General features: G+C 49.3%; 1 protein-coding gene across 4 annotated transcripts in view; it reads left to right on the top strand.

Annotated features, from left to right (window-relative positions):
• The window catches only part of MAPRE3 (microtubule associated protein RP/EB family member 3), a 120861-nt gene that overhangs the window by 85943 nt on the left and 22373 nt on the right, over positions 1 to 12545 (top strand). For all 4 annotated transcript variants that reach the window (XM_075595310.1, XM_075595311.1, XM_075595308.1 and 1 more), the window contains exons 4-6: positions 759 to 904; positions 6396 to 6597; positions 12190 to 12338. In XM_075595310.1, coding sequence (XP_075451425.1) covers positions 759 to 904; positions 6396 to 6597; positions 12190 to 12338 — 497 coding nt within the window. The remainder of the gene's footprint in view (positions 1 to 758; positions 905 to 6395; positions 6598 to 12189; positions 12339 to 12545) is intronic.

Raw genomic sequence — 12545 nt, 5'->3', positions numbered from 1 at the left:
GATTGTACTATAGCGTGTAATACACTTTTTGAATTATTAAATAGAAAATATCTGGTAAAATAAGTGTATTGGGTTTTGAGGGATAAAATATCAGTCTCTACCACATTTTATCTTGGGGAACCTTCAAGAGCTACTTGTGGGACCCCCAGTTTTACAGAACGCAGGCGGTGAAGCAGCGCGGTGTTTGTTCCCTCACCTGTTTTGTGGATTACAAAGCAATACTCTTATTTGCATGAAATCTAATGCCCGGACCCAGAAACGCCGTTATTAACGAGACGTTAAGTGCTAACGGGTATCTTCAGAGCTCACTAACGGTGCGTTAGTAACGAGCCCTTACAAGCCCCGGCTCTGCACTTCTGTAACCCAGGCTGGAAACGCTGTGCAATACGGCAGGCAGACAATTTGTGGGCTTCATGTCAAAGCACAAGGTGACACGCTGTCACTGCTCATTTGCATGTGAGTACCCAGAATCCCTGGCTGCAGTGGAAGCAGTGTATGCAAAGAGATATTGGGGAATGGCAGGTTCGCGGACCTGTCTGAGACGTGGATGTGCTCACACGTGACATTTGTATTTTTTAAGATCCTTAGGAATGAAATAAACACAATGTTGAGTATTCTTCCTCGTTCTTCTCCCGTGTGAGGGGTCACGGTTGATGAGAGGGAGTTTGGGTGTTGGTTGAAGTGGGTGCAGCGTGTCATTGCCGTCCCCTTGAAATGTGATGATGAAGATTTGGCTCTTGTCCTCTATCTCCCCCTAGGGGCTGCTTACTGTCAGTTCATGGACATGCTCTTCCCAGGCTGCATACTCCTGAAGAAGGTGAAATTCCAGGCCAAACTGGAGCACGAATATATCAACAACTTCAAAGTCTTACAGGCGGCCTTCAAGAAAATAGGTGTTGACAAAGTAGGTTCTATTTCTTATGTGTGCGTATATTAAATCAAATAAGCTTTATTATGACGAAAGAACATTTCAGTATTGCCAAAGCATGAATAATATGGGGTAGGGTATATTGGTTACTGTGACGGTGAGGGGGTAACCAGGCTCACTAATAAAGGTTAAGCCTGTTTGGTTACCTCTGATCCATATATTGGGGTTCGGGAGTGTCAGCTCTTGAGGCCAGTGATTGTACATGCATTGTATAAAATTATGCGACAATAAAGAATTTATGTTTTTTTTTACCTTTCCGGGAGTGCCAGCGAGCAGGGAGTGCCAGCACGCAGGGAGTGCCAGCGCGCAGGGAGTGCCAGCGCGCAGGGAGTGCCAGCAAGCAGAGATTGCTGGGGTATGAGTTTCAAGGGGGGATTTACGGAGAAAGTCTTCTCAGATTGTGCCTACCTAGTCAGGTTCCAGAGTTGCTGGATACCCCACAAATGTACCCGGGAATCGGGTCGGATTCCCGGATGGATATAGGCACATTGCTCTAGCAAAATCTCCCCTTCAAAACTCTTGCTCGACTCACGGATAGGATTCCCTGCTTCAGCACAGACCAGAAAGGTAAATAGAGCATAGGGATGTGAGGGGTTCCTGGAATGGTCATAACCAGAAGACTTAGGAAAGCTAAAATGTTTATTTTATTAAACAGTGTGTTTAAAGTACATATATGCTTGTGAACAAAAGAAAGATCAAGGCGCTAATGTGTGACCTCTAAATATATATATATATATATATATATATATATATATATATATATAGTGCTATATTAAAGGTGAATATTCTGCAGCCTGAGTGACGTGGGAAATCTCACATTCCCACAGAGAGTGCTAGAGAAAAAGGGAAGGCGCCTGGCGCATGAGTATGGAACTGATAATATCTATAAGCAGCAATGGTATACCAGGCTTCCCACAGAACAAACCGTTTCTTTTCATACAGTTTGTTCTGTGGGAAATTTGGTATACCTTTGCTGCTTATAGATATTATCAGTAACGTCTTCATGCGCAGGGTGCCTTCCCTTTTTCTCTAGCACATATAGGATGCTTGTGCACGGTATAATGAGCTGGGTCTTTCCGGACCGATGTTCTGAGTGAGTCACTGGGCTACCAGCTTGGTGCCAGCGTGTCTGCTCAGACATCGGACATGAAAGCCACAGAGGATGTCAGAGGTGTGAAGAACATTTGGGCAGGAGGTTTAGGCTCGATTACCCACGTCCTGGGATGAATGGAAGTCCTCGGACTACCATTTGCCTTTTCCAGACTGTGAGGAGCCTAAATCAGCGGGTGGCTTCTGAATACCAGGTGGCAGAGGTGGCAATCTTGCAGATGCCCTTGGCTGATTCAGAATCCCCGCTTGCCTGGCTTCAAAAGACTGGCATCGCTCTGATTGGCTGGTAGAACATTTCCCACACTCTTGTGGCTGGTATTAATATTCCCACGCATGGATTGGCTGCCGTGTTTCATGAATAAACTCAGAAATACTACAAGATTAGCAGCGAGCCGGCTTCAGAAAATTCAGGTCTAAATATTTTCTAAGTCCAGCTTTTTGGGACCAAGTTTTACAAAAGGAAGGATTGCTGCGGAATTTAGCTCCCGGACGTTTGGCGCTAACTCCCAGTGAAGTGATGTCAGTGCCTCCGGAGGAGAAGGAGCGGCAGCGTCAGGAACTTCCTGCCGATTAGAGTTCCAGGACATTTCGTGCTAAGTCCCCGTCAACCAAAAACTTGTTTTTTTTCCCGTTTATTTCAACTTGGAAAGTTTCATTTTGCAGCCCAGACCCCCAGTAAGTGCGTCTTTCTTATGTATTTTGTGTTCCACTGTGTGTTTGCCTATTTTACGTGAATAAACAATTTATTTCATTTTCTCGTTTTGCTCAATGTTATGATCCCGGTAAAAAGGTGTAAATGCCTGGTCTCCGGTGACAGTTACACAGTACATGAATAACGGGGGGTAGGATATATATATATATATATATATATATATATATATATATATATATATATATAAAGACAGACACAGACAGGCACACACAAACAGTGTCAGACAGAGCCAGACACACAGACACACACAAACAGTGCCAGACAGACACACAGACAGACACACACAAACAGTGTCAGACAGACACACAGACAGACACACACAAACAGTGCCAGACAGACACACAGACAGACACACACAAACAGTGCCAGACAGACACACAGACAGAGCCAGACACACAGACAGAGACAGACACACACACAGACACACACAAACAGTGCCAGACACACACAGACAGACACACACAAACAGTGCCAGACAGACACACAGACAGAGCCAGACACACAGACAGAGATAGACAGACACACAGACAGAGACAGACAGACACACACAAACAGTGCCAGACAGACACACAGACAGACACACACAAACAGTGCCAGACAGACACACAGACAGACACACACAAACAGTGCCAGACAGACACACACAAACAGTGTCAGACAGACACACAGACAGAGCCAGACACACAGACAGACACACAAACAGTGCCAGACAGACACACAGACAGAGCCAGACACACAGACAGAGACAGACAGACACACAGACAGACACACACAAACAGTGCCAGACAGACACACAGACAGACACACACAAACAGTGCCAGACAGACACACAGACAGAGCCAGACACACAGACAGAGACAGACAGACACACAGACAGAGACAGACAGACACACACAAACAGTGCCAGACAGACACACAGACAGACACACACAAACAGTGCCAGACAGACACACAGACAGAGCCAGACACACAGACAGAGACAGACAGACACACAGACAGAGACAGACAGACACACACAAACAGTGCCAGACAGACACACAGACAGACACACACAAACAGTGCCAGACAGACACACAGACAGAGCCAGACACACAGACAGAGCCAGACACACAGACAGAGACAGACAGACACACAGACAGACACACAGACAGAGCCAGACACACAGACAGAGACAGACAGACACACAGACAGAGACAGACAGACACACACAAACAGTGCCAGACAGACACACAGACAGACACACACAAACAGTGCCAGACAGACACACAGACAGAGCCAGACACACAGACAGAGACAGACAGACACACACAAACAGAGACAGATAAACAGACTGTTACGGGAGACCAGGTTTGTTGTGCACCTTTTAGGATCATTAATTGCGCAAAACAAGATAATGAAATAAATTGTAGTTTATTCACAGAAATAGGCATACACAGAATGATACACAAACTACAGACAAACAGCACACTTACTGGGGATTGAACACTAGACTGTTCTAGGTGCAGGGAACTCTAAATAAGAGTTTCCCCCTCCCAGGGACTTAGCCCGAAATCCTCGTGTTCCCAAATCGGCGTGAAGTTCCACACGCCACCGCTCCCTTCTCTTCTGAGAACTTTGACTCCTTTGACCGGGGGTTAGTACCAAACTCCTGGCACTAAAATCGGCTTGCAATCCCAGCCGCGGCCGCTACGTTCCATTATTAGAACTTGGCCGCCAGAAGTGGGACTTAGAATATTTTCCGGGCAGACGTTTCTGAAGCCGGTGTCTGCTATTCGCGCAAGAGCACTTTTGAAAATCCCGCCCGCACTTCTAGCGCCGGAAATCTCAACACTGATTGGCTTAGGGGTTTCTTATAGTATTTCGGAGTTCATTCACAAAATACTGCAGCCAATCAGAGCGTGGGAACTTTCTCAGAGGCCAATCAGAGTGAAGCTGGTCTGGAAAGCCGGATCTGCAGGGAATCTGAAATTGCCAAGGGGCATGCACAAGCCTTGCACCTCTTCACTGGCTATCTCATGCCACCCGCTGGGTCAGGCTCCTCCAGGTCTGGCAGGACAAATGGTAGCCCGGGCGACTGGAATTGATCCCAGGACGTGGGAACTTGAGCCTTTCCCTGCTACCCAAATGGCTTTCACACCTCTGGCATCCTCTGGTGGCTTTCATCTCTGATGACTGGCACCAACTGTGCATTGGTTCCGAAAGTCCCAGCTCATATACAGTGCACACAGTACATACCAGCACTATTACTGTATTATTAATATATATACCTTTTTATACATTCCAAGTCTCTGGGTGTGGGGAATAGAATAGAAAGCTGCACTTTATTTCCTTCTAGCCTTTATTCCCCACACACTATCTAAGGGACCTGGACTGGACTCTGAGAGTCCCCTCACAAATCTATGGTTGGAGCACCCATGAACCCCAATACAGGTTCTGGGCTACCTGGGCATTGACTGGGGTATCCCCCTTAACCTAGGGACCCCTTATAGTTACAGGGACACTGTACATCCCTCTGCCCCATTTACCTTTCTGGGCTATGCTGAAGCAGGGAACCCTAGCTGAGTCGCGCAAGCATTTTCAAGGGGAGATATTGCCGGGACAATGTGCCTACATGTATCCGAGAATCGGAAATGATCCCGGTACATTTTTAGGGGAACCGACAACTCCGGACCCCGACTACCTAGGCTCATTCTGACAAAACAAAATCCGCAAAACCCCCCTTGAAACTCATACCCCAGCAATCCCTGCTCGCTGGCACGCCCGGAAACTCATACCCCAGCAATCCCTGCTCACTGGCACGCCCGGAAACTCATACCCCAGCAATCCCTGCTCGCTGGCACGCCCGGAAACTCATACCCCAGCAATCCCTGCTCACTGGCACGCCCGGAAACTCATACCCTAGCAATCCCTGCTCGCTGGCACGCCCGGAAACTCATACCCCAGCAATCCCTGCTCGCTGGCACGCCCGGAAACTCATACCCCAGCAATCCCTGCTCACTGGCACGCCCGGAAACTCATACCCTAGCAATCCCTGCTCGCTGGCACGCCCGGAAACTCATACCCTAGCAATCCCTGCTCGCTGGCACGCCCGGAAACTCATACCCTAGCAATCCCTGCTCTCTGACATGCCCGGAAACTCTCACCCTAGCAATCCCTGCTCTCTGACATGCCCGGAAACTCATACCCTAGCAATCCCTGCTCTCTGACATGCCCGGAAACTCATACCCCAGCAATCCCTGCGCGCTGGCACGCCCGAAAACTCATCCCCCAGCAATCCCTGCTCTCTGACATGCCCGGAAACTCATACCCTAGCAATACCTGCTCGCTGGCACGCCCGGAAACTCATCCCCCAGCAATCCCTGCTCTCTGACATGCCCGGAAACTCATACCCTAGCAATACCTGCTCGCTGGCACGCCCGGAAACTCATACCCCACACACAGACACAGACACACTCACAGACACACACACTCACATTCAGACACACACAGACAGACACGCACACAGACAGACACACACACACAGACAGACAGACACACACAGACAGACACACACACACAGACAGACAGACACACACAGACAGACACACAGACACACACACACACACACAGTGTCTCCTCTAACCCCTCCGCATGTCCCCTCCGCAGATCATCCCAGTGGAGAAGCTGGTGAAGGGACGGTTCCAGGACAACTTTGAATTCATCCAGTGGTTCAAGAAATTATTTGAGGCAAACTACGATGGGAAGGAGTACGAGCCGCTGCTGGCGAGGCAAGGGCAGGAGCAGGCGGTCCCCCCCAACCACGGAGAGCTGATCTTCAGCAAGCCCAGGAGACCCATCGCTACGGCAGGTACAACCCAGCGCCGCAGAGACCGGGACCACAGGGAGGCACGTTATCAGGGGATCTGCTTCCAAACAGGGCAGGGAGGCACAACCCTTCCCCCACTAACAGGACAGGTGCTCGGGATATCCACGCTTCAGCAAAGGGGGCTCAATCAGTCCCTGCTTCAGTACAGGTGGTTTGAGCAGTCCCAGCTTCAGCACAGGTGGCTCAATCAGTTCTTCGACTGAGCCTCTGATTGAGCCACCTGTGCTGAAGCTGGGATATCCTGAAAACCTGACCTTTTGGGGGGGGGGAGGGCTTGAGTACTGGAGTTGAGCCCCCTGCACTAAACAACCCATATTGGACCTATGAAACGTGCCACTGCCAGTAGTGCAGTTAGGTCCTAGGAGGCACTGCCCCTTTAAGTGGGGTAGTTTATTATTCACCTATTTGCTGCCAGAGGGGGCGCAAGAAAGGGGTAACAGCAGCAATATCCTGTGTGACCCCCCAGCGTCTGCCTGAGGCACAGGGGAGCTTAAGTGATTTGCCCAAGGTCATAGGTAGAGACGACTGGGATAGACTGAGTGCAACCACTTCAAAGGCAGTGAGCTTCCCCTCTGGGGATCACTATCCCACGGGCGACCTGGCAGGCGTGACCTCTGTCCCCAGAGAAGTATTAAGTATTCATTATTAAATGACAGGGCATTTGCCCTCTTCCAAGATGGCAGCCAGGCATCTTCTGAGGTCACTATCTCGTCAGCTCAGATTTCAGAACAGGTGACACCATAGGTCACCGTTACTGACAGGTTACTCGGCAAAAGTGAGGTTAACACGGCTGCTAAGCCCTGCCACATCACTGGGCTTCAGAGAGATTTATCTCTGATAAGCCCCTTTGCAATCTTTATTGGAAACAGCTCTGTGCTGCCTGGTTGGGTGGCGTTGCTATGTGAGCACTTTACTGCGCTGTGTTCTGAGCTGCTGCCCATCAGTGATCTCGTAACTCAGAACAGGTGAACCCATAGTCACTGATTGGTTAATAGGTAGACATTTTAAAGTCCCTTCAGAGAGAAAAAAGTGAATACAGTAGGGCCCCGCTCATACGGCGGGCTCTGTTCCAGGCCGCCGCTGTAAAGCGGAAATCGCCATAACGCGGGGCCCTACTGTACTGTACTGTATTGTATTGTACCTTTGGAAGCAGAGATGCAGAGCTGTGAACCGACTGTTTCGCTGACAAATGGCACCTGACAAGGAGTTGCGCTCGCGCTAAAACTGTTGCTTAGTGACAGCCGGATACTCAGCTGCTGAGCGCGTCATGCCGAAAATTGCCGGAAAAACGGAACAAATGCCGAACCTAATGAATATGGGTATACATTGGGAAACGCCGTATGAGCGGAATGCCGTAAAGCGGAGCGCCGTAAAGCGGAGCGCTGTAAAGCAGAGCGCCATAAAGCGGAGCGCTGTAAAGCGGGGCACTGCTGTATCTCACAAACCAAGAGGACATACTGGCCCAAAGTAACATTGTAAAAACGGAGCATCAGTGACGGCGATATTAAGGTGGAATTGTTTTTTTTTACATATTTTGGGGATGTTGACATCATCGCATCCACCTGTCCCCGTCCCTGCCCCTGTCTCTGCCCCTCCCCTGTCCCCATCCCTGCACCTCTGCCCGTCTCTGCCCCTCCCCTGTCCCCATCCCTGCACCTCTGCCCATCTCTGCCCCTCCCGTCTCTGTCCCTGCCCCTCTGCCCGTCTCTGCCCCTCCCCTGTCCCCGTCCCTGCCCCTCTGCCCGTCTCTGCCCCTCCCCTGTCCCCATCCCTGCACCTCTGCCCGTCTCTGCCCCTCCCCTGTCCCCATCCCTGCCCCTCCCCTGTCCCCATCCCTGCACCTCTGCCCGTCTCTGCCCCTCCCCTGTCCCCATCCCTGCACCTCTGCCCGTCTCTGCCCCTCCCCTGTCCCCATCCCTGCACCTCTGCCCGTCTCTGCCCCTCCCCTGTCCCCATCCCTGCCCCTCTGCCCCTCCCCTGTCCCTGTCTCTGCCCCTCCCGTCTCTGTCCCTGCCCCTCTGCCCGTCTCTGCCCCTCCCCTGTCCCCGTCCCTGCCCCTCTGCCCGTCTCTGCCCCTCCCCTGTCTCTGTCCCTGCCCCTCTGCCCGTCTCTGCCCCTCCCCTTTCCCCGTCCCTGCCCCTCTGCCCGTCTCTGCCCCTCCCCTGTCCCCGTCCCTGCCCCTCTGCCCGTCTCTGCCCCTCCCCTGTCTCTGTCCCTGCCCCTCTGCCCGTCTCTGCCCCTCCCCTGTCCCCGTCCCTGCCCCTCTGCCTGTCTCTGCCCCTCCCCTGTCCCCATCCCTGCCCCTCTGCCCGTCTCTGCCCCTCCCCTGTCCCCGTCCCTGCCCCTCTGCCCGTCTCTGCCCCTCCCCTGTCTCTGTCCCTGCCCCTCTGCCCGTCTCTGCCCCTCCCCTGTCCCTGCACCTGTCTCTGCCCCTGTCCCCGTCCCCGCCCCTCTGCCCGTCTCTTAACATGGGGCCTACCTCCTGGAGAGTGTTCTTCACTTGGCTGGATGTTGTGAAGGGGTTTTTCTTTACCATGGAAAGGATCCTACGATCATCGACCACTGTTGTTTTCCGTGGACGTCCAGGCCTTTTTGTGTTGCAGAGCTCACCAGTACGTTCTTTTTTTCTCAGAATGTACCAAACTGGTGATTTGGCCTCTCCTAATGTTCCTGCTTCTCTCTGATGGGTTTCCTTTTTTTTGCAGCCTAAGGATGCCCTGTTTCACTTGCATTGAGAGCTCCTTTGACCGCATGTTGTGGGTTCACAGCAACAGCTTCCAAATGCGAATGCCACACCTGGAACCAACTCCAGACCTTTTACCTGCTTAATTGATGATGAAATAACGAAGGAATAGCTCACACCTGTCCATGAAACAGCTTTTGAGTCAATTGTCCAATTACTTTTGGTCCCTTGAAAGAGAGGGGGCTACATATTAAAGAGATGTAATTCCTAAACCCTTTCTCCAATTTGGATGTGAATACCCTCAAAATAAAGCCGATAGACTGCACTTTAAGCCCATATTCATTATTTAATTTTAACTTGAATTTATTTTGGTACACAGCCGAAATAAAATTTGTATCAGTGTCCAATTATTTCCGGACCTAACTGTGTGTGTGTGTGTGTGTGTGTGTGTGTGTGTGTGTGTGTGTGTGTGTGTGTGTGTGTGTATATATATATATATGTATATATATATATACAGGCATACCTCGCATTAACGTACGCAATGGGACCGGAGCGTGTATGTAAAGCGAAAATGTACTTAAAGTGAAGCACTACCTTTTTTCCACTTATCGATGCATGTACTGTACTGCAATCGTCATATGCGTGCATAACTGATGTACATAACGCATCTGTAACAGGCTCTATAGTCTCCCCGCTTGCGCACAGCTTCGTTACAGGTAGGGAGCTGGTATTGCTGTTCAGGACGTGCTGACAGGCGCATGCGCGAGCTGCCATTTGCCTATTGAGCGATATGTACTTACTCGCGAGTGTACTTAAAGTGAGTGTCCTTAAACCGGGGTATGCCTGTACAGTTGGTACGAAAATAATTGGACACTGACACCATTTTCATAATTTTGGCTCTGTACGCCACCACAATGGATTTGAAATGAAACAGCCGAGATGCAATAGAAGTGCAGACTTTCAGCTTTAATTCAAGGGGTTGAACAAAAATATCATATGAAACATTTAGGATTTGCAACCATTTTTCATACACAGTCCCCTTATTTCAGGGGCTCAAAAGTAATTGGACAAATTAACACAATTATAAATAAAATGTTCATTTTTAATACTTTGTGGAGAATCCTTTGCAGGCAATGACTGCTTGAAGCCTGGAACGCATGGACATCACCAAACGCTGGGTTTCCTCCTTTGTGATGCTTTGCCAGGCATTTACTGCAGCTGTCTTCAGTTGTTGTTTGTTCGTGGGTCTTTCTGCCTTAAGTTTTGTCTTCAGCAAGTGAAATGCATGCTCGATCGTGTTGAGATCAGGTGATTGACTCGGCCATTGCAAAATATTCCACTTCTTTGCCTTAAAAAACTCCTGGGTTGCTTTCGCAGTATGTTTTGGGTCATTGTCCATCTATAAAGTGAAGCGCCGTCCAATCAATTTAGCTGAACTTCCTGAATCTGAGCAGACAATATATCCCTATATACTTCAGAATTCATCCGGCTGCTTCTGTCTTCTGTCACATCATCAATAAACACTAGTGACCCAGTGCATTTGTAAGCCATGCATGCCCATGTCATCACACTGTCTCCACCGTGTTTTACAGATGTTGTGGTATGCTTCGGACCATGAGCCGTTCCAAGCCTTCTCCATACTTTTATCTTCCCATCATTCAGGTACAGGTTGATCTTAGTTTCATCTGTCCAAAGAATGCTGTTCCAAAACTGGGTTGGCTTTTTTAGATATTGTTGGGCAAAGTCTAATCTGGCCTTTCTATTCTTGTGAATGGTTTGCACCTTGTGGTGAACCCTCTGTATTTGCTCTCGTGAAGTCTTCTCTTTATGGTAGACTTGGATAATGACATGCCTACCTCCTGGAGAGAGTTCTTCACTTGGCTGGATGTTGTGAAGGGGTTTTTCTTTACCATGGAAAGAATCCTACGATCATCCACCACTGTTGTCTTCCGTGGACGTCCAGGCCTTTTTGTGTTGCAGAGCTCACCAGTGCATTCTTTTTTTCTCAGAATGTACCAAACTGTTGATTTGGCCACTCCTAATGTTCCTGCTATGTCTCTGATGGGTTTTCTTTTTTTTTGCAGCCTAAGGATGCCCTGATTCACTTGCATTGAGAGCTCCTTTGACTGCATGTTGTGGGTTCACAGCAACAGCTTCCAAATGCGAACGCCACACCTGGAATCAACTCCAGACCTTTTACCTGCTTAATTGATGATGAAATAACGAAGGAATAGCTCACACCTGTCCATGAAACAGCCTTTGAGTCAATTGTCCAATTACTTTTGGTCCCTTGAAAAAGAGGGGGCTACATATTAAAGAGATGTAATTCCTAAACCCTTCCTCCAATTTGGATGTGAATTCCCTCAAATTAAAGCTGATATACTGCACTTTAAGCCCATATTCATTATTTAAATGTAACTTTAATTTATTTTGGTACACAGCCAAAATAACAAAACTTGTATCAGTGTCCAATTATTTCCGGACCTAACTGTATATATATATGTATATGGATGCTCAACAATATCAGAACATGTAATTAAATACAGATAATTAAATGCTGCCTCAGAATTCCTAACCTCACACTCAGGTTAACATATATAGAACAAACAGTATGAATAACGAGCGCAGATAAATGTATCAGTAATGAATAAAAGTAACAGACGTGGTGTTTCACGGCACGAACGCCCTTTCCTCAGACCCCACCTCTCTGTTCTGCACACACCTCCCTCACACCCTCCGGGGGCCGTGGCTCTCCTGGTTGTATGAATGTTTGCTGCTCTTGTCCCTGCATTGTGTAATCAGTGCTGTGTATTAGCACTTCTGTGCGTGCGGTAAAGTAATGGGTACAGTATACAGCGGTCTCTGTAAATGCCTCTCTCTCCTCCCCACAGTCCCACAGCGAACGTCCCCCACCGGCCCCAAGACCATGCCGCTGCTGGGGCGGTTGCCAAACGCAGTTACCCCGGTGAGAAAACTGCCACCCATCAGCCGGAACGGGGGCGGTGAGATGGACACGCAGATAGTGGAGCTGAACCAGCAGGTGAGAGGGCGCTTCATGTAGGTGGGCGGGAGCCCCGATTCAAGGTTACTATTATCGTGAGACACATTCCCAAACCAATGCCCCATGGCACATAGAGATGTGACAGGTCACGCTTTACATGCAAGGTAGTGGATGCAAGGCATAGCTACACAGCAGAGATCTGGGGTGGAGATTTTATTTATTTACTAGCTGAGAGACACGGCGTTG

Source organism: Ascaphus truei, chromosome 4, assembly GCF_040206685.1.
Source record: "Ascaphus truei isolate aAscTru1 chromosome 4, aAscTru1.hap1, whole genome shotgun sequence".
Lineage (NCBI taxonomy): Eukaryota > Metazoa > Chordata > Amphibia > Anura > Ascaphidae > Ascaphus > Ascaphus truei.
This window is presented reverse-complemented; position numbering and strand designations above follow the sequence as displayed.